Here is a 23,207-nt window from a genome sequence, read left to right as displayed (position 1 = left end):
TATTTTAATGTACACAGGGCCGCGCTTAGCATTGCTAAGCCGCTGTCCTGATTGACAGGTTGACGTGTAGCCACGCCCCTAAAGCATCCCCTGCTTTATTGTCAATTTTAAAATAAATGGGACCATATTTTACAAAATGAACATCCAGAAGACAACCAGTGCAACCACTTACAACCAGTGGCGTCGCCCCCTGCTGAACATTACATAGAAGGCAGATTAAAGGCACATCCAGCACTTTTGGCTAAACTTTTCAGGCCTGGAAGCTCCGTCCATTATTTTTGCAGTCTATGATTTCAACACACAATACGATGTGAACCCGTCCGCAGTTTTAACAGACGGGATTGGTCTGTTTTCCTCAGGTTGGCGGAATCAAGGACAAGGTCCTGGCGGCCCACAGGGCAGGAGTGAAGCGCGTCATCCTCCCTAAACGCAACGAGAAGGACCTGGAGGAGCTCCCGGCTAACGTCCGAGCCGACCTCGACTTTGTCACGGCTGCGAACCTGGACCAGGTCCTGAACGCCGCCTTTGATGGCGGGTTTCCAGGGACAGCCAGCACGCACCCTCAGCTGAGCAGCAAACTGTAACCCACTGATGAAAACAAACACACACATTCAAATGATTACTTTCCTATTGAAGAGATAATTTGAGGTAAATTAAGCTGCAATTTTGAGTCAAGCCCTGTAGGAGGAGTCGGTTAAACTTGGACAAATGTTACATTGTTGTTATTCACATATTGGCTGTACAGCCATTCACAGCCAGCTCGATGGTGTTTTAAGCCCCCAACGTCGACTTAAAGGCACCTAACCCTTACCCTAACCATTGCCTAATCCAAGTGCCTTCCAGGCAGCGCTGCCTGGGAGACGACGTTGGGGCTTAGAACACCAAACACCTCACAGCCAAGACTCTATCCAGGTCACGTCACCACTGCGTGTAATCGCGTTGGTGCCTTTAAGGGTTCAGCCTTAGTTTTTCTAGACTGACTGGCTGCTGTTTTTTCTGCTATTTGCATTATATTAACAGCACTGCTGTAGCCAAGTCGGCTGGATGTGAGCTTATTAAAGCCTCAACACATTGGTGAGCAACTACAGCACCCTGTTGATTTAGCTTGATTGTTAAAGTAAAGGTAAATTTGCTGATATGTTTTTCTTTTTGTAAGTGACTGAGGCTGGTGAGATGTGATCAGATGGTCTGATGTGTGGTGCAGCCTGATTCCAGCTATTTCGGTTTTACCAGTTCTTGTAAACGCACATGTTGAAATTTCTTAGCTGTGCAAATGTTACAACAACTGTTAACAAAAGACTACATTTAGTTTGATGTGTTTGGTGTGGAAACAATTTCCCTGGACAAATATTCTTATTCCAAAATGCCGTTTATCTGGCAGAAGTGATCAGACCTATTTAATATCTGGAGTCCTGTGCACCTGTGGGCATTGTATGAGCTGACATTGTATGGAGAAAGATTAAGGGTTGGATAATTCCAGGAATATTCAAGGTAGAAACTTTCCATGGGAAGTAACGGGTATAAAATGAAAATATTGGGGTTATCTGCTCAGGCTGTATTTACCATGTCATATGTAGAAAGAAACCAATCTTGACAAAGAGACAAAATCCATTAATTTGCCATTGATTTGTCAATTGCATACAATATTAGTGAGTTAGCTAACAAGTTAACTAATGGGGAAGGGTAGTTTTGAAAATTCAAGTGGACGATGTGGTCTGCGTGCAAACTCAGGGGCCGTTTTCACCTGGTATTAAAATCCGATCTGAGTGATCAGATGACAAGTGGACACCTCTAAGTACAGGTGTGAATGCACCCAGGATGCATTGAGACATGATCACTAAAACCACATTCAGAGGTGGTCTGAGCCGCAAGTGTCCACATTGTTATAGCAGTGAGACCGGGAGTGTGTCCTGAGCCACACTGAAGACTACTCAACTGTGAGCGGAACTACCTACTCATTCAAAGTATTTCTTATGCCACAGAAACCACTGAATGAGCCGAGTGTTTTGAATGTTATTAACATGCTGTCGGTAATGTGTTTTTGTTCCTGTGCTGCCTGCTCTTATATCCCCGGCTGTCTGGAGCTCTGTGCGGAGCTGTTTATTAGAAAAGGCAGCCGCCGGTATACAATAATGTTATTTTTAGTTTCACAAAACGTCCCCGAATTCACGTGTGTGTAAGATGTTACTTTACAGCCTGAGTCGTCAAAGGAGCGGATGTAAAACTATTTTGCACAATAAAAGTCCCTGATTATTTTGTTATTTAAATGCTTTTTTTTTTTTTTTTTTTTTTTTATGAAGCGGCAAAATCAGGAAATGTTGGGTCTTCATCAGCAGTAACGTAACACGACTCCTATAAACGGACATGAAATGTAAAATGAAGTAGATATAATGTAGAAACTAAACTTCAGCCCACAGAGATCCAGTAAGAAGCTAGAAATGTACTGAGAGTTGAACTCCAGAGACTTTTCATAACGTCTTTATCTCCTGCAGAGGACCCGCCGCCCGTCAGTAGACATCCTTCTGTCGGCACACAGACAGTAGGCAGCGCTTTTTCATTAGTCATCGCACGTTTCTAATGTATGATTTATGTCAGAATAACAAATGACATTTATAAACTCGTTCAGACACAACCAGCCTATATGCAAACGGAAATGAACTGTACTTGTTTATTTGCATATAGAGCGGGGAAGTGAGATCCGATCACAGGATGCATTTGGAGATCCATTGTGCTGCCAGGTGAAAACACACCTAGAGCTGTCCACTTGTGATCCCATCACTCAGGACAGATGTTCAAACCAGGTCAAAACAGGCCCTCAGGGTTTAAAGAGAGCACCTAATTTATAAAGAAAATGTTTAAGAATAAAGAATGAATGGAAATAGATGAATTAGGCTAAAGCTTTAGTGCCTAACTTTTTTTATATTGATGAATGTCCTTTACACTCAAGCATGGGATTAGTATTACCTGCTGACCTCTAGTAATTTGTAATAATTACGGAGGTTGTGATCTTAATCCCGTGCGAATCGGCCATGTCTGTAAGTAAAAATTCCCCTGCAAATGACCGCGGCGGAGATAGAGAACCTTGACCCAAGTGCATTGCGGCGGCCTCGCCCTGGCTGCCCTCCGGGTAGCCAACTCTCGGAGTAAAATCGCAGGCTTTGCTTATCCCGTGTGAATGTGCCATGCGGAAGTTAGATGTATGGCAATGTTTAGAAAATGGTGTCGTTCGGCGACTTTCGCACACAGAAACTCGAGTGAAGATAATCCTCTGTGTCCTCCTTGGCTACTAGCAACTGCGTGGAGGAGGGAGGGGGGGCGATCACGGTAAGCTTTTGCCACGTGGATGCAACAGTGTTGTTGTCATTTGTTGTCAGTGTTGTTGTCACTTAGAAATCCTCATGGGGGAGACAGAAACAACGCACTATAGCTTTAAAACTCTTCACTTAGCATGCTCAATCAAGCTCCGTCCCACATGTTAACAGCTAGCTAGCAAAAACTAGCAGAAGATGTTAACAAGTTGTATTACAGGCTTTCGGGTCAGGGTCCTGATCTGATTGCATTTGCTATAACAACCGCCTCGCTCTGAATTATCCCTTACCTAATGATGGTCAGTGCTGAGTGGCACAAGCCGAAGTCCCGCCCTTATACTTCCAGTCCAGAAAAAATATGAACCAGATTCAATGGAGAGATAATAACAATTTTTTTGATCCAGTTTGAATTGAGCCATAGATTACAAATATGATGTTCGTCAATTTAAAACATATATAAACCGAAGAAAGTCTCAGTTTATTGTTAAACTGTTGAAGTATAAGACTGTGAAAATATGTAATTAGAAAGACTACAAACTTCAATGTCTCATGGATGACGTCTCGCTGATGCTACAATGTCTGTGTGTATCGTACCGGGGATGTAACGTTACTCTAATGAGCAGAGGATCTCGCTTGTTCTTTTGTTTATCTGCTGAAAACACTTCACCGGATAAAACCCAGCAGTTAAGATAACGTTACATGTGTTGTTTAACAGAGCTAAGCTAGCTAGCTAGCAAGCAAGCCGAGCATCAAGCTAGGTGACGTAGATTGTGTGGGACGATGTAGTTCACTGAGCGGTTTCACACAAACCTAAGTGGTACTACGACAAACCTACGGCTAACTGAGACTTTCTTTGGTTGAAAAATTATCTTTTAAATTGACGAACATCATATTTGTAATCCATGGCCCACTTCAAACGGGATAAAAAAATAATTTGCCTCTCCCCGTTCACTACCGTTCATATTTTTTCCAAATTAAGGTAGGGTGACCAGACGTCCCGGTTTGACCGGGACAGTCCCGATTTTTAATTGCTTGTCCCGAGTCCCAACAAAAGCCTGTCGGGACGCTAAAATGTCCCGGTTTACACCAGGAGCGGCGTCAGACGATTTTGCCGTGTCTTCAGCCCCGAATGTTTTGAGTGTAGCCCCGAATGTAACTTTGTCCATTTATTTTTCCGAGGCAAATAGAACGGGCAGCTACGTGCGGGGTCCGACCGTGCTGTAATCGTAGCCAAATCAGTCTAATAAAGTGATGCCATCAACACAAAGTTTAGGAGCGCAATACTAATGATTTAGTTTGAAGTTCCCGTGACGTGACGTTTCCAGTCCACGGTTCAGACTCAAACACACGGAGCTCTGAAGCAGACCTGTGGGTCTCGTAGTGTCCACTCTCTCTGTAAAATGCAGCGCAGCTTCAGGTTCATGGATGCAAGGCAAGGCAAGGCAAGGCAGCTTTATTTGTATAGCACATTTCAGCAACAGGGCAATTCAAAGTGCTTTACATAAAACATTAAAGAGCAGTTAGAAAACAATTAAAAAACAATAATAAACAAATTAAAAACATTAAAAGACAAGAATAAAATTGATAGTGCAGTATAAGAATAAAAGTTACAGTGCAGTATAAGAAATTAAAGTTAATAAAATAGATTATTTAAAGAAAAGCAACATCAAAAAGATAGGTCTTTAGCTTAGATTTAAAAGAACTGAGAGTTGCAGCGGACCTACAGGTTTCTGGGAGTTTGTTCCAGATATGTGGAGCATGAAAACTGAACGCTGCTTCCCCCTGTTTAGTTCTGACTCTGGGGACAACAAGTAGACCTGTCCCAGACCACCTGAGAGGTCTGGGTGGGTCATAATGTAGTAATAGATCAGAAATGTATTTTGGCCCTAAACCGTTTAGTGATTTATAAACCAGTAAAAGTATTTTGAAATCAATTCTTTGAGGAACTGGAAGCCAGTGTAGAGACTTCAGTACTGGAGTGATGTGATCCACTTTCTCGGTTTTAGTGAGGACTCGAGCAGCAGCAGCGTTTTGAATCAGCTGCAGTTGTCTGATTGATTTTTTTAGGGAGACCTGTAAAGACACCGTTACAGTAGTCAAGTCTACTGAAGATAAAAGCATGGACAAGTTTTTCCAGATCCTGCGCTCAGCTGTGGCCATGCTGCGGCAGATGTGTTGCGTTTGTGCTCCGTGTATTTCTTTAGTTTCGGGTTTCCACCTCCGACGTAGAGCAGCGTACAGCCACTTCCATAGCTAAACAATTTGTCTCATTCAGAGACCAGAGACCCAAACGGGGCTCTGTGTCTGTCAGAAGGTCTGAGATCTACCGTATCAGCAGAGCAATCACGTAATGCACAGCAGACTATGGTGCAGATATAGATTATTTTCTGAAATATAGCTTAACTTTATTCTTGTAATAGCCTATTATCACTTTATTTTTCTCAAAATATCACGACTCCTCCAAATCACAGAGAACACTACTGTGTTTATATACTTTGGATGTGCACAAAGTTTTGGACAAGAGCAGTAAATCTTGCTCTAACATCTGAAATATTACAGTCCAGGGGTTTATTAATACATTAAAATGAATGAATGTATCATTGATATATACACATTATATGCACATTAAGGTATTACTTAACCAACAAAAGACGCAAAACAGGAGGTAAGAGTAAATGATGCCTATAGGCTACATGTGTGCTGACTCAGATATAATTAGAAAAGTCCATCCAAAGGAGAATAAATAGTTGAAAGCAATACAGAATGCCTGACAGCCTTACCGCAATATATTCCATTATGTTTTTATATTTGGATTCTAATCTGTTTCTCTTTTAAATAAAAATATTTGCAGCATACATTGATTCAGAAAAAGGTAGAAATAGGTGCATAAAAATTCACCAGAATGCAGGAAATAAATAAATCATTTTAATTACTTTGCTGTTATTGGAATAAATAACACTTAAAAAAATCTTTTTTAGAAAAAATTTCAACATAAATCTCACACCAAACTGAAAAAGGCTGTTACTGCAATTTTGTTAATTTCACAGGAAAAACACTTATTATTAGACGAGGAGCCTAGGATCAAAATGATGAAGTTACTGTCTGTGTCTGTGTCTGAACAGGGCTGGCACATGTTCACGTTAAAAAGCGTGTGCGTGCACAAACACACTACGGTCACGTGCAAAGTGTCGGTTTTAGGGGGCGTGACTTTGGCTCTCTATGGAGAACTACCAAACAACTGAATCTTCTTTTGAGGAGGAATGGTAAGAAGTTATCCTATGTAGTAACTTTTCAATAATCGTTAAAATTGCCTGTTGATTTATAATATGAACTGAAGTACATTCAGTTCATATTATATACTTTATCATGATTGTCGGTTGTGTTGTTTAGCTAGCGGGCCACATTTGACTGACGACTCATTCCTTTTACTATAGGTAAAAAAAAAACAGTTGTGGTAAGAGTATCTAAGTACATGTACTTAAGTACAATTTTGAGGTACTTGTACTGTACTTGAGTATTTCCAGAGTACTTCTACTCCACTACATCTCAGAGGGAAATATTGTACTTTTTTTGACAGCTTTAGTTACTTTGCAGATTGAGGTTGATAATACAAAATATTAAACTGTGAATGTATTACTATAGGTTAAACTACTAAGCAGTCTATACAATAATTACAATTTGCTATAATATATATACATCTGAAATTAAACATTCTGCATAATGAGTACTTTTACTTTCTGTACTTCAAGTAGTTAGTTGATGCTAATAAGTCTATACTTTGATTTAAGTATAATTTTGAATGCAGGATTTTTACTTATAACAAAGAATTTTAACACTGTAATAATGCTAGTATTAAGTACAAGATCTTAATATAAAAGCTGGGTGGTGTAGAAAGCCGTAGCACTAATAACTTTGACACAACTCTGATTTCAAACTAACCCGAGATGCACTTGTGTCTTGTTAAAGGACAATTCCGGCACAAAATGAACCTAGGGGTAAATAACACGTGTACCGAATCGACCGTTCTCTGGGATATGTTTTCATGCTAATCAATAGCACCACACTTCAACGGTAGCATGAAGAGGGTCCCCGGTCACGACCAGTCGAAGCCGTGCAACCAGTAACCAGTAACATAGCTCAGGGCGTTTGTGGTTCGACTGATGGACTGTTTTCCCAAGATGGCGATTGTCTGTATACCCAAAGGTAATGTCTTTATAAACTATCTTTTTAATAAACTGTCTGTACACTTAGAAAGTTCTCAATGCTTCGGTTAACATTTAGGGACCCTCATTATGCCACTGTGGAAGTGTGGTGCTATTTTGAGCCTCGTTAGTGGTATAAAATACATTTTTACTCTTCCAGTGCCCCGAATGCCTAGCGTTAAGCTAATCAGCTTGTTTCAAGCTAGAGACATTTTCGATTAGCATGAAAACAGATCCCAGGGAACGGTTGACTCTGTCCACATGTTATTAACCCCTAAGTTCGTTTTGCGCCGGAATTGTCCTTTTAACTCTCAATTTTTTGGTTATTTAAATTAAAGACGCTTGAAATCTTGAAAAAGTGCTTTGTTTATTTCTTCAGATGTCCTTGTCTTTCAGTGAGGGAGAATGAAATGCACACAGCAGGGGGTACAACTGTATCAGTATGTGTGAACATGTATCCCAGCTGAATTCACTCTGAAGCAGAAACATTAGATTTTCAACGCTGTGCTACAGATGGGATTGTTTTTCCCTCCCGTGTAGCGATATAATGTGAAACACCAGCATGCAATGTGGTTTTTCCATATTTAGACACCCATGAAAAGATTAATGGACCCATGCACAAATGCATGAACAAAAGCCAAGAACATGAAAAGAGTTATGCGTGTACATAACAGATTTTGCAAACGGCCCATGTGTGCATTCTAGGAATATACTTCTAGAAATAGAAAATATGCAAAAAAAAACGTGCGCCGTGGCAGCTCACCTGGTAGGCTGGAGGCTCAGTCTTCGACGCAGCGTCCGCGGGTTCGGTTCCGGGCCTATGGCCCTTTGCTGCATGTCATTCCCCCTCTCGCTCCCCTGTCGTGTCTGAGCTGTACTATCAAAAATAAAGGCCTAAAATAAAAATGCAACCGCCAGCAGTGCTGTTTTTATCAATGTGAAGGATTAATCTTAGATTTTGTTGTGTTGTTAATTTCTCTTATGATAAAAAAAATATTTATCCATATCTGTCTCTGTGTATTTGTCTTATCGTTACATTGTAAGTAGCAACAACAAAACAATACATCATAGCCATACTGAGAAATCCAGAGAGTTGTGTGCAGCTGACTGTCTTAATTAGCTTTGTAGCAACTCGTTTGGCCATGGCTTGAACGTAACGGGCGTTCATTAATATAAAATAGTTGCGCACTATAGCTTTAAGGTTGTTATGGCGAACGTGTTAGCAAACATTTGCTTATTTACACATCCAGCAGAAAAGGACAATCCTTCACCTCGTTTCTGGCCACCTGATGAATGTCCAATGTTTCGTAGCTCTGTTGTTGCTCTTCTCCAACTCCTGAAGAAAATATCTGGCTCTTTAACTGCTAAATGCTTCACTATGTTCACCATATAGCGACTTATTGACGGCGTTTAATTTCCGGGATTGTTCAGGTGCCGCCCGAAATTCCCCCCTGATGTCATTTTCAGCCGGATGTCCGTCACCTTCCGCTTTCTTTGTGTTGCCGTTCTAAACTCTGGTCCATTCATGATGACCATGGATAACTGCTCCTCAGATCTGTGCAGGGTAAATCCAGACAGCTAGCTAGACTATCTGTCCAATCGGAGTTTTCTGTTGCACGACTAAAACAACTTTTAAACGTACACGTTCCACCAAAACAAGTTCCTTCCCGAGGCTATTTTGCAGAGGCACCGTTGCTCCGTCCGGTGCTCAGCGCCGCCCAAGACGATTGTGATTGGTTTAAAGGAATGCCAATAAACCAGAGCACGTTTTTCTCCCATCACGGAATGGTGTGTGGACTAGCCAGACCCTTCCTTCGCAGCGCTGTGGACGAGGGTCTGGCAATGCGAGACTAACTAGTCGCTAACTGTGCCAGTCTGCCATTTGGTGCCGGGCAATGTTAATTGGTGTGTAGGCCACACTGAAGTTTGTATGTATTTCCTGTTGGTATGTTCTGTCCCCAGAGATCTATTGTTTTCAATCAATTCCTGACCATTCTTGCAACGACATTTCCATTTGTACACAAGAAGAATTCATGCTCTCCTCCAGGACTCTTTCTCTTATACCGCCATCAGCCCAAAAATGTCAACTTTGCACGCAAGCTCTCTCGTGCTCCAAAATGCAGCGGCTAGGCTTCTCCCGAATACAAAAAAGACGTGAACACATTACACCTGTCCTAGCCTCCTTGCACTGGCTTCCAGTCCAGTCTAGGATACAGTTTAAAATACTGTTGATGGGTTTTTAAATCTCTTCACGCCCTGGCCCCCAGCTACATGGCTGATATCATTCATCTTCACGTAGCCCCCAGGTCCCTCAGATCCTCTAGCCAAGGCCTCCTCCATGTCCCACGGTCCCGGCTTAAGCAAAAAGGTGACCGAGCCTTTTCTGTTGCTGGTCCTCAGCTGTGGAACCGACTGCCACCTGACATCAGAAGTGCCCCTTCAATTGTGATATTCAAAGCCAGGCTCAAACTCATCTTTTTACATTGGCCTTCCCGGCATCTTAATTGTCTTATCCTGCTATGTTTGTAATTAAGTGTTTGTCTTTCAATGTACTTTTTAGCCTAAATCACTGATTTCTACGTGTGTTTTTATTTTTATTTTATCACCCTGTGGCTAATGCGCTATGTACAGCACTTTGGTCAGCGTCCTATAGGAATAAACTTTACTTACTTACTTACTCATAATCTCACAGGCTGTGTCATGTGTTGAGCACCTTTAGAATTTTTGGTGTAATGATGATTTCTGCCTCTTGGGGCTGCTATTTAGTCGAAAAAGAAAAGCGGCACAGAGGCCCTGCAGATGGTGCTGGGTGCTCGCCACTGAACTTTACCACAACATATATCGCCTGCATTTCACATCCCTCCTTGGTCACGAAACACTTGAGCCAGAGTGTTATGGTGTTTGCATGTGGCCCTTTAACGATGTCTATGTCCGTGTTATGTACACTGCACGTGTGTCACGGTGAGTTTGCTGCAGACACACCCAGTATTAGGAGTCCCTCCTCTAAGCCTCCTGGATTCAACATTCACCGTCACCACAAGCACACATGTTCCCTCCACTGAATGGAGGACCTTAACGTATAACATAAATTACCCAGAGGCCCTTGGGGGTGCTTAGCGTACTTGCGGCATGCCCGCTTCACATGGCAGAGCACCCCTACACACGCACACAGAGCTCATACTGTATGCTCTTACTTCAGCTAATTTTAGGTGTGGTCCCTGCAGAGCGGCTGGACCCCTGTGACCACATGATGGCAGGGAAGGGAAGGTGGAGAAAGGGTTGAACCATCATGTCTGGATTTGTCTTACACCCCACTTCAGGTTGCAGATGGTACTGTCCAGTTCAGAATGTTCAAATATTTTGTCTGTGCACCAGTCTTTTACAGAGATAAAATACATAAACTAATATGTAGGATGAAATGGGTTCTTTTGAAGGAGAAGGATCATTAGGGACTGTAGGAAAGTTATTTGTGTGTGTGTGTGTCCGTGTCCGTGTGTTCAAAATGAGCAATTATCAGATTTTTATCAAATAAATCTCCCCCTGCCACTCTGTTTCTTTAAACCATGAGCTACAAATGTTTGTTTGTTTTATGCACAAGTGATTTATGGAAACGTAGCTTTAAGTGTCATGGTTACAGTGGGACAGCGGACAATAAAGTGTGTGTGTGTGTGTGTGTTCAGATAGCCCAGGGACTGGAGAATATGTACAGGAAGAAGTGATCATAATGGCAACGTCCCAAACTGTAAATCACAGGTGTCAAACTCAAGGCCCGGGGGCCAAATCCGGCCCCTTGCAAATTTTTATCCGGCCCGCATATCAATTTAGGTTCACAGCCAATGTTGGCCCGGCTAGTTGTGCACCACACCAAAAAAAATTTGGAAACTGTTTTTCATACTGTAATTATGCGACACTGCCGTGCAGAATTTGACAGATTTTGAGACTCAGAATTCCCTGCAGAAGCAGAGTTTTTTAATATTCAGGCTGTGAAACAGGCTAGGAGGCAGCTGCTTTTAAAAATGTAATGCTTGTTTTTCATGACTTGCTAAATTCTACGGTGGCTAAGAAACGTTTTTGCTAACTTTTTTAGGGTTTTAGGTCGACCAAACTGTATGGGAGAAAGCTATATGAGACATGCAATAATACAAAGTTAATTGACTTTTTTTGTTAAAAAAAAAGCATGTCAATAAATTAAACATGTCTGGTCTTTATTGTGATCCTCATTTCCAGTGTGGCCCTCAGTGAAATTGAGTTTGACACCTCTGCTGTAAATGATCAACTAATTACGTTAGTGGAACATGTTGGTGGAAACTGTAATTATAACTTCAGATGACGCATTTTACCCAAATATGTATTAAAAGATGTCACGCGTTTTTTAGGCAAAATTTTTTTGTTACATACAGCAAACACCTCCTCACTATCCGCGAGATGCCTGTCCTCTGAACACACTGTAAAAAACCACGGTCTCTGTAGGCTGCCCAGGCTCCACAAACGGCAACAAAGAAGGGGGTGGGGGTTGGGGGGTTAGTGCGCGGAAGGGAGGAGGAGGGGACGGGATGAGGAGGAGGGAGGGGCGAGCCTAGCCTCCATTTTGTTTGACAGTACTTTGAACGTCAACAAGAAGTGACATCACCCACCATCGCTTTAGAGCACCTTTAATGTGTAAACACTCACCATTAATGATGCAAAACAAAGGAGCGACTGTATAGGCTTGTAAAATATATATATATATATATATATATATATATATATAAGCAAAAAAAAAAACATTAAGGACCTGTTAAGTTCCTGGGGTCTCAGCTGGTTGCCTGGAGACTGGTCACAGCCAAGAAATAGTCCAGCACAGAACACAAGGTAAAACAGTGCATTGTCATTTTTACACTTTTGCTTGTGTATGTATTAAACAAATGAGATATTACACGTTAATTAGAGAGCTTTAGGTGTGCTAGTGAGTGTTACCTTCAGATAGAGCCAGGCAAGCTGTTTCACCAGTCCCAGTCTTTAGGCAAAGTTAACCCTTGTGTTGTCCTCGGGTCGAATTTGACCCGTTTTCAAAGTTCTTTATATCAGAAATATGGGTTTCTTTCAACAAAATTGCCCCAAATGAACATTGATGCATGGAGAGCAGGTGAAATATACGATTACTTTAATAGAATTTTGGGTGTTTTATTCAATTTGAAAGCATTTGAAAAAAAATTGTAGATGGTTTTCTAAGAAAGAAATAGGTATAATGTCATAAAAATTAGGTTTCTTGACCATGAATCAAAAAAAGCTTTGAAAAAAGTGACAAAAACATTGGGAAAAAGAGCCAAAAAAAAGTTCATTTTCAATTTTGACGCAAGTTAATGGTCGACAGAAATGGTCGACAACACAAGGCTTAAACTGACCGGCTGATGGTTACAGCTACATATTTAGCCTACGGACATTAGGAGAGGTATGATCTTCTCATCTAACTTTTGGCAGGAAAGCAAATAATCCTATTACCATGTCTTTTTGATGGAAGTAAAATAGTAAATCTCCCAAAAATAATTACAGTACCATCCCCCTTTTCTGACCTCCCATCACTCACAAATCATTTTGCTACAGTCCCTAACCTCCAGACATTACTGCGTGAACGTTGACGGACAGGCTTGTCAAAGGCACAAACATCAGCATCTCCGTGCAGGCGTGCACACATTTTCTTGTTATTTTCAGCAAAATGCTTGTTCTCCTACGCACAAAACTATTCCTGTGTTCCACACTTCCTGTCTGATCTACCTATCTGACCTCACAGGCTGGCCTACATTCAAAGACCTACTTAACGATAAACTTGGGAGGCCGGCCGATGCATCGAGGACAGTATCACTGGCTCAAGCTACAGAGTTTTTGGCTCACACCTTTAAAGTGCTCATATTATGCTTTTTGGCTTTTCCCCTTTCCTTTATTGTGTTATATATATCTTTTTTGTGCACGTTATAGGTTTACAAAGTGAAAAAGTCCAAAGTCCACCCCAAACAAACATCTCCAAACATCTCCAACAGAAAACACTGTTCACAAACTGCTCCAAACAGCTCTATTGTAGTCCAGCACATTATAATGCTCGCCTAGCTGCTAGCGTGGCACGCCCACATACTCTGCTTCTGACTGGCTAGTAGTCCTTACCTAGGTACTGTCAGGGCATGCCCTCATACTCTGCTTCTGACTGGCTAGTAGTCCTTACCTAGGTACTGTCAGGGCACGCCCTCATACTCTGCTTCTGACTGGCTAGTAGTCCGTACTGCAGCATGTGCGACTCCCAACAAAGATGGGACAGAAGTGAGATGTCTCACTCTGTAGCTAAAACGGAGAGCTCAACACACAGGGTGAAAAGAGGAGCTGTGTGCAGTACAACAAAAATATGGTGTTTTTTGAAAATTAAACCATGTAAACCTATTCTGATACAACCTCTAAATACAATTATGAACCTGAAAATGAGCATAATATGAGCACTTTAAGTAACTGTAATGTAATAAGCTTCCTGTACATCCCTTTATAATGATTAAGACTACACTATGCTTGTTTATGCAGCAGCCTCAAATCAAGTATCACTTCAACATCAAACAGCATTGATTGTGTTAGATTGGGTTTGCGTTGAGGTGTTTATTTGACCTGGGTAAGAAGCGGAAATAAACCATATGGTTCATAATAAATGGCTTTGACGTATTATTGAATATTTTGAATTAGCAGCGTCAACATATTTAGCCGAAGCGTTGCTGAGACTGTATGTTTTCCCCTTGATGCGGTAATAAAGACTCCCCGATTCACAGCTAGGGGCTGGCCAGCACAACAACGTGCAGCCTGACCGCACAGAGCAGATGTCACCGTGGGAAATTAACCACCTAACGGCATCATTTTAACTTCCTTCTGACTTGGATCAGAACCAGTGAATTCCTGGTCTCGCATATTCTACCGAAAACACCGAAATATTCATTTGACGACACATGAGGTTTGTTCTTAGCGGCTCTTGTGCTGCTCTGCAGCCAACCCAACTTTGAGCTTTCTGTGAACCAAGGATAGAGACCGGAAACAAAAGGTTGTCCAATGTCTATACACTGAAATTTGCAAGCTCTTTAAAGATTTTATTTTTCGACCTACAAAAAGGTTGTTTTTTTTTCCTGCTTCTTGTCCTGGCCCTGTACCGGTTGTGTGCACACTATCCACCTTCCACTAGTGAAATATTGTACTCCTACCAACACAGATTCTAGCCATTTCTTCAGGTACTTTAATCCCACATCCATTGCAGTTTCGATCATTTGAAAGAAGGTCATTTCGGTGCGCTTCAAATGTCCTTCCCGACACGACAACAGCTTGACGAAACAAGCTTACCTCAAGGTCCGTGGCACGCAGTATGCATTATGGGGCTTTTGATCACATGACATGGTCTTCAGCAGCAGTTTGCCCAGCTGTCATGAAAATGAACTTTAAAAACCTCTACAATTCCAGGACAACTGGACAAGCATGATTTGCTGAGACCGCTCACGTGATATGATCGAAAGCCAGAAACACTAAATGGACCTTGAGGAGAGATTGTTTTTTTTCATTGACATTTCGTATCTTGAATGAGCAGACTTGACAACCAGAGCACTTGAGGGACTGTAAGGAAAGTATCTCATAAATATAAATAAAAAAAAAAAAAAAAAAAAAAGGTGCCCTGTACAGTTTTCTTGTAAACAAAGTTCTCAACCAATTGGATTGCATATCATGAGGTCCAACAGATGTGTCCTTCCTCAAAGAAAATCTTAAACCTTGCTTTGTGTGCATCTACAGGATGAGAACTCTAGCAATCTTCTTCGCTCAATGGTGTTTTAAGCCCCCAACGTCGACTTCAAGGAACCTAACCCTAACCATTGCCTAATCCTATTGCCTTCCATAGACTGTATATAAGAATGGACCGACAGATCCCGTTGCTCTGGACAGAGGCCAGTGAAGGATATTAGAGGCACTTTTCCGGTGAGCGTTAACGTAAATGTGATGTGAGCAACCGGTCTGAAAGTTGTAAGTCTTCTGGTAGCTGTGCCAAGAGAAATCTCAATCATTCCAAATCTTACAGAGACGGAGAGCAGGTATATGTAAGGAGATAACATGTGCACAGGCTAATTATTGCTAACTAAAATGCTAGTTAACATTAGTAATTAAACCTTAACAGCTCATGTAAGTCCAAACTGCCTGCGAGCTTCTCCTGTACTATACGGTAATTCCTCTACTATGTGGTTATGGCACAATCGTTAGCCTACATTTACAAAAACGTCTGCTACGGAGCCATAACGTGAGGTACAAGGTAATGGAGCCTTTTACTCATCGTCGTGTTTCTTTAGAAATAAACAACGGACAAATACAGTCTTTAAACGCTTCAGATGTAAAGTTATTCGTTGTCAAAGTGACGTCAAAATGAATGGGATGCTAACGGGAGGTGATCGCTTTGTAGCATCAAAATGGCGCCATAGGAGGTTCGAGTTCTGAAGCAAAGCTTACCCCCCCCTTGGTGCCTTCCAGGCAGCGCTGCCTGGAAGACGACGTTGGGGGCTTTAAAAACACCAAACAAAGTCTTCTTCACTGCCTTTGTAAGCACATTGGTACATTTTGCACATTACTGCCACCAACTGTCAATTAGTGGGATATTTTGAAACCAGCAGCAGAATAAGACAAATAATGCAGTCATGATCAGGATTGCAGATCCTACAATAAAAGAAAATGCACCAGGTATGAAAAAGATAGATTTATTTAATGACAAATTAAAACAGAAAAAGTCAAGGAGTTGAGGGAGAGCAGCAACATTACTGAGACTCCACGTGAAGAGAAAGGGAGAGATGATTGGCTTGACCTCCCTCCCTCCTCATAGACAAAAAAAAAAAAAAAAAAAAAAAAAAAAGGAAAAGAAGAGACTTGTCCACACAAACAAGAGGACGGAGAGACAAATAGATGAAGGGAAAAACAATCAAACTTCGGGGGTGGGGGGGGGGGGGGGGGGGTGGAACACAAACCTTCAGAAGAACAACACAACTTGCTTTTTAACTACAAACACTGAAGTTTAGCCACAAGTTTTACAACTGCCTTTTAATTTTTTTTGTTTTTAAAAGTCATTACAAAAAATGATAATTATGATAATCTCCATTTAATAATAACAATAGCAACATTGTAACGGTAGAAACTGTCCCTCATTCCTGGTTGGGTGATCAGTCAGTCAATCAGTGGTTGAGGCCGACACTGGCAGACAGAGAAGAAATGAAAGAAGAGCGGAGAGAGAGAGAGAGAGGGGAGAAAGTGAGCGGGCTTTTTGCCACATGTCCATCTCGCCCGCACACACATACACGCGCGCGCACACATACACACGCGCACACGCACACACACACCTGACTTCTATCCTCTTATACAAAAAAAGACACCTAAAATAATTAAAAAAAAGAAACAAAACAGACTTTAAAAAGAAACAAGACTTTTTAAAAAAAAAAATAAAACCACAAAAGAAAAAACGGACTCAGCTGAAATGCAGTGTTTTTTTTTTTCCTCATTCTGAAAACCCAAAAATAAAAAAAAAAAAAAAAAAAAAAAAAAAAAAAGAGACCCCTCTAATCCTCGGTCCAAAATGCTCCGACACCCACTCGACTCGCCCACCATTACACCTGCACACGCGACCTGTGATGCAAGGAACAGGTGCGACAACTCCACTCTTGTGCCAACACAAAAATTCCAGGGGCCGACGTAGCTGAGGCCCTTCCTAAATTCATACAGTACGAGAGCAGAGGCCCTTCTAATAACTAGGAACGGCGACAGCCTATTTTCAGAGTGTCCGAAGCACAATCTTTAGCCTTGGGTGGACCGATGTGGGCCCGGGAGCAAACCGGATGAGCCTGTACGGATGTTCTGTAGACAGGACGGCGCCCGGGTGTCTATGGTTATGGGTGCTACTGCCATCCGTGTGTGTGTGTGTGTGTGTGTGTGTGTGTGTGTGTGTGTGTGTGTGTTTTCCAGTCCCCAGCCATCGATCGCTACATCAGTCACGGGTGAAGATAAATACCCAAATCTGCGATAAGGAACTTTGTGGGCTCTGGGTTCCAGTCTGAGCTAGCCAATACACGAGGACGCCCACTGTGGCGAGTCCCAGCCACGGCCGCGAACCGTTCAATCCAGGAGTTTTTTTGGGGGTGGGGGGGGGGGGGGGGTGGATTACAAAAACAGCACGGAATGGTGGGAGATTAGAGCTAGCTAGCTGGCTAGCCCTGACCGGAAGTCCCGTGTTGGAATTTAGCTCCGAGTCTCGCTCAGTGCGTAGCTGTCAGCGAGTCGGCCACGCTCCGTGGCGACCGGCCTCCAGCGGCTCAAAGCGACGGTCGGAAGCCTGTGGTGTCTGAAATGTCTGATGAGGATCGAGGGAATGAGAAGAAAGAAAGACACTAAAACAAAAATAAATAACGAGGAGTGGTGGCAAATCACTTGGAGAGACGAGTTTGACAAGCACGTTTGACTGAACAACTTTGCCGTGTTTTATGACCAAGAGAGGGCGAGACAGCATGTGCGTGCATGAGTTTGTTTTATATATATATATATATATATATATATATATATATATATATATATATATATATATATATATATATATATATATATATATATATATATATATATATATAGTGTGTGTGTTTAGAAGTCTATAGCCATCACTACACGGTTATGTTCTTGGGTTTATTCATTCCTCCACTCATCCTTCCACTCATCCATCCATCCACTCATCCATCCATCCCACCCCCTGGGGCTCCACGGCTGCCCGATCAGACAGTCCAGTTCCACGTCTCAAGGGGTGAGGCAGAGAGGGGGGTGGGGGGGGGGGGAGAGGCGCTGTGAGGTCACAACGGATTTGACCCCCTTAAAAAAATGCCCCCTGACCATCTGTTACTTTTTTGACCCTCTTTTTCTTCAAAAGTTCCTAGCACATGGAGATGGTGACGTTGATGCCCAGGTTGCCGTTCTCGGCGAACAGCTGTGCGATGGACGTGTCGAACACGAGGCAGTCGCTGTTCATGATGGCCGTGGCGATGCCCTCGTGGATGGAGCGCGGCGTGGCCTCCCAGGTCAGGCGGCGCCGGTGCCCGTTGAGCTCCAGCCGGTAGGCGAAGTTCTCCGCCTGCTTGCGCGTGCCGATGAGCTGCACGATGGCGAAGAACTGCTGGTGGCCGTCGTACTTCTCCTGCTTCTCCAGCACCAGCATGAAGTGGAAGCCGAAACACGACTGCATCATCACCCAGTCCACGGCGCCCGGCAGGTTGATGTCCGTGGCCAGGAACACAATGTCCTCCCCCTGGACAGAGACACACGCAGGTCAAACCGGTTCAGTCGGCATTCATTAAGGGCTACTATTTCTATACTCTTGAAAACGCTAACATTTCAGCTAGTTATTTTGCAGAATGAGCTAACATTAGGGTTGGGCAATATATTGATATTATATCAACCTTGATATACCAGAGTAGATAGCGTCTTAACCCTTGTTCGACCACGTACTTGTCGTCCTGACAATCAACACTTTCTTGGGGGCTTTTCCCCTTTATTAGTGACAGTGGATAGACCAGAAAGGGGGAGAGAGAGATGGGGGACGACATGCAGCCAAGGGCAGCGGGCCAGACCCGAACCCGCGCCGCTGCAGGGTGAGCTCGAGCTCTTGTGTTTTTTTTTGTTTGTTTGTTTTTAAAATACACTCATTTTTTTGGAATTCATGGTCCATACACCTCATTTATAGCAAATTATACCAAATTCTTGAGTTAAAAAAGCAGAAATTATGAATTATTTAGACTTATATTAAAAAGGATAATTACAGAAGGGTAAAAGTCAATGTTTAGTCTGGTTTTTCAAAAGCAAATTTTTTTTTTTAAATATAAAAACACCGAAAGGTTGCTACTTGCAAAGCAGTGTGTGGAATAATCAAAATTAGGTAGAACCCCCCTCAGAATACACTTTTCTTTTTCTTTTTTTTAAATGTTTTAAAATTGAATAAAACTTCCAAAATTGAATTAAAGTAATCATATATTTCACCTGCTCTCCATGCATCAATGCTCATTTTGTTGAAAGAAACCCATATGATAGATAGATAGATAGCTAGCTAGATAAAACACTTTGAAAACCGGTCAAATTCGACCAGAGGACAAGACATGGGTTAAATCACCTAAAATGCAAAACGTTTTTTTTCCTTCTTCTTCTTCTTCCAGTGTAGGGATGTAACTATTACCGGTGTAATGGTAAACCACAATAAAAATGTTGGCGATAACCATTACCGTTTTCATTTAAAATATTATTACCACGGTGTGGAAACAGTGATAATTTTGGTCACAAACATGAGGTTAAAGACCCAGGTGAAAAAAGCTTCTGGGGGTGTTTGGCTCGAGGTCATGGTGCAAAGTACCCTAGGGTGAAATTACTCCGAACCATCACTTTAAAATGTTCATACCGTTACATCCCTATTCCTGTGTCCCAACAGACTCCCCCCCCTAGGCGTAGTTTATAAAAGAAGCCAAGGAGATGGGTCGGTGTCTGACCTGCAGTGTGGTGATGGACTTGTGTTGGTGCATCAGATGAGGCATGACTGCGTCCAGGGAGCCCTGCCACTTGCAGGAGGCGCCGGGGCAGGGGCACGAGTACGGCCGAAACTCGCACAGCTCTTCGTGCTCCGTCTTGTCGGTGTGAGGCAGCGTGACTTCGCAGCCCGATGAGGCGTACTTGCAGGGGAAGAGGACAGAGTTGGCCACCTTCTCCATGGCCAGGTTCCTGATGGAGCCCAGGGGGCCTCGGCAGGTGGGGCAGCAGGTGAGCTTGGGCCGGCAGTTGGAGCATACCTGGGAAGGGACACACGAAAACAAGGTAAGCGTTTAGCCTCCGCGAGACCTTCGAGGACATTCTGAAACGTCATCATGGGCCCAAGCACCCACGGTTTGTTTTCGTAGTCGCTGTCATTGTATTCTGGTTGGCCAACTATACATTTCTCAATATATACTATAAATCTCTTTCTAGTGCCAGCAGTTTGAAGTACAACTTACATTTGAGCCTGTAACTTAGAACATTTTCCTTCACTCTCGGTCAATCAGGCTATTAATTTTGCAGCCTTGCACATATTAAAAAATACATTATAATTTTTAAACCTAATCAAACAATATTTTAGGTGAGACAGTCCAATATAGGAGCAAATACAAATGAATAGTTCCAGTTTTAAAGCTGCATCAAGCAATCTGCTTAATTTGACCAATTAAAACACTGATTTCTGAAGGTCCTACTGGATGAATATTGACCGTGATTCATAACATTGGAATTCAGTATCTTGTCATTTACTTACTCCAACGGGACAGAATTAACCTTCAACTCAAATACTTTTAACTGCTGTCGTGATGATGTACGACTGAACCGCACACCTTATTAAATAGCTAATTTGTACACTTTATATATTTGTGCATAGCACAAAACACACTGCTGGTAGCTGTAGCACTGAAAGCCGCGTCATGCAGGTTCTCACTGAGCTTGGTAACGGTAACACAGGAAGCTGTGCTATACACACCTATTAAGGGTATTGTGACTATTAAATCAACACTAATAAAGCCTGACTTGTTCAACAGGGAAACTACCCCAATAATAAAAACTCTTTCCCCATGAGGGAACGTTGATTACTTTACACCAAGGTGTCCCAACTTGTGGCCCACGGGCCAAGTTTGGCCCGTGCTCCCTATGTTTTGGCCCGCCATGGCATTGGACCTGCTCATGCTTATTCTCCTCTTAATTTGAAAGTGTTGTACAATCATTACTGTAAATGAAACTGAAATGTACATTTTCTGAAGCTGAACCGTACTTAATCTGAAAACGTACGGCAATGTAACACTCAGTGCTGGTTAATTAAATTACCTACATAAGTTTTATTCATGAAGATTTACAAGATTCATAGTATTCTCCAACATCGACATTTATTTTTGACGCGTGGCCTTCCATCCAGATACATTTTGGCCCTTCATATGAAAGAATTTGGGCACCTCTGCTTTACACATTCAACTTTATGCAGTAGGCGAACAACACATTTACCTTAAAATGTAATGCAAGTGAGAGACTCAACTCGATAGGACTATAAAATGTGCTGCGTACAACAACCGGCTCTGCTTACTTTCCAGGCTGGTAAGTACATACCAGGTGTCCAGACTGGCACTGCAGGATGGGGGGTAGGACATAGTCGAAACAGACAGGGCACTCAAACAGGCTGGCCAGGTCGCTGTTGGAGGCAGTGGTGCCTGACAGGGTGGGCACGCGCTGGGAGGGGGGGCACTTGGAGGTTCCTGTGGGCAGCGCGGTGGCAGTCTGGCGACTCATTTCTGATAAAGGGAGAGGGCCATGATAAAAGTGTTCGGACATGATAAAGAGACTGACAACATGGGGCTGGCATGTGTGATATGACATCAAATCTTATTTGTAATTCCATGCAAATAAACAAAACATAAAATAATTTCTTTATACCTTGTTTTTACCTTTGTGAATATATATTTTATTGTAGAAATGTTTACTAGCTCATTCTAGTTGTAACCATTTCTGGTGTCAATTTGGTTTTTGTTTTGTCATCCGGTGAACAAGCTTTCATCATCATCATCATCAGCATCATCATCATCAGCATCATCATCAGGTGAGAGGTTGCCATTTCGATGTGGCCCTCAAACAAATCTTGTGCTGCATGAAATATAACTTTCCTCGTTTGCCTTCACCAGTTTACATGGTGACATGCAGGTACTTGCTAAGCTAATCTAACCTCGTCCGTGCCACTCGCCTCGCTTTGTAGCTCTCAGCGATAGAAGCAGAGCCACATTCCACTGTGTGCGGGTCCATATACTGCATGTTTAGCCATCAACAATAAACACATTTCTGAAAAAAAAAAAAAGTATCCAATCTCTGTGATCAAATGTGCATTGTGACAGTATTCAGGGCTTGACATTAACTTTTTGAGGCACTTGTCCTTCGGACAAGTACATTTACGTTTCACTTGTCCATGAACCAAAGTCACTTGTCCGGGTAAAGATTCATCATTTTATAATTTCTTTTGTGTTTTGCTAATGCAGAATTTGAAGAAACCATTGAAAGCATCCAAACACTATCAACATTAATACAATTCAGTTTAAACCGTAGAAACAAATGTGTCCCAAGAATAGATTTCCCCTTCAACAAGAAAAAAGGATCTCCAGACTCATAATACAAAATTATACTTTGCACGCCGGTGTGCAGAAGTTAATATATTGAGATTCTAAGTGAATATTTTAAAGTTTCTCATTACTTTCAGATTCCTAGTCAATATTCTAAGTTACTATGTCAATATATTGAGATATTCTGAGTTACTAAGTCAATATATTGAGATATTCTGAGTTACTAAGTCAATATATTGAGATACTGAACCAATATGTTGAGTTACTAAGTCAATATTACGATACTAAGCCAATATATTGAGATTAAGTGAATTTTATAGTTTCTCATTACTTTGATATTCTTTGTTTATATTCTGAGATACTGAGTCAATATATTGAGATACTAATTCAATATTTTGACCAGAGGTAGTGGTGACTTGAACTTATACTATATCTAAAATAATTTTGTAGACATAACAATGGATTTTGCCACTAAATGTTGGTGTCAGCGTGTTTTTTTTTTTTTTTTTCTACAATTTCACTTACCAAGGGATCCT

The 23,207-nt window shown here is 42.0% G+C and overlaps 2 protein-coding genes across 6 annotated transcripts in view; one reads left to right on the top strand and one right to left on the bottom strand.

The window, feature by feature from the left end:
• Positions 1-2,267, top strand: part of lonp2 (lon peptidase 2, peroxisomal) — a 33,831-nt gene extending 31,564 nt beyond the window's left edge. For all 3 annotated transcript variants that reach the window (XM_028584979.1, XM_028584980.1, XM_028584978.1), the window contains one exon: positions 360-2,267. In XM_028584979.1, the coding sequence (XP_028440780.1) occupies positions 360-584 (225 nt within the window). In that variant the 3' untranslated portion in view covers positions 585-2,267. The remainder of the gene's footprint in view (positions 1-359) is intronic.
• Positions 2,268-18,168: 15,901 nt separating this feature from the next.
• Positions 18,169-23,207, bottom strand: part of siah1 (siah E3 ubiquitin protein ligase 1) — a 36,601-nt gene continuing 31,562 nt past the window's right edge. For 2 of the 3 annotated variants that reach the window (XM_028585503.1, XM_028585502.1), the window contains 3 exons: positions 21,674-21,855; positions 20,047-20,343; positions 18,169-18,818 (listed from right to left, as the gene is read on the bottom strand). In XM_028585503.1, the coding sequence (XP_028441304.1) occupies positions 18,447-18,818; positions 20,047-20,343; positions 21,674-21,855 (851 nt within the window). In that variant the 3' untranslated portion in view covers positions 18,169-18,446. The remainder of the gene's footprint in view (positions 18,819-20,046; positions 20,344-21,673; positions 21,856-23,207) is intronic. The other variant, XM_028585504.1, reaches the window with a different exon arrangement.

This window comes from Perca flavescens, chromosome 8 (assembly GCF_004354835.1).
Source record: "Perca flavescens isolate YP-PL-M2 chromosome 8, PFLA_1.0, whole genome shotgun sequence".
In the NCBI taxonomy this organism is placed as follows: domain Eukaryota; kingdom Metazoa; phylum Chordata; class Actinopteri; order Perciformes; family Percidae; genus Perca; species Perca flavescens.
This window is presented reverse-complemented; position numbering and strand designations above follow the sequence as displayed.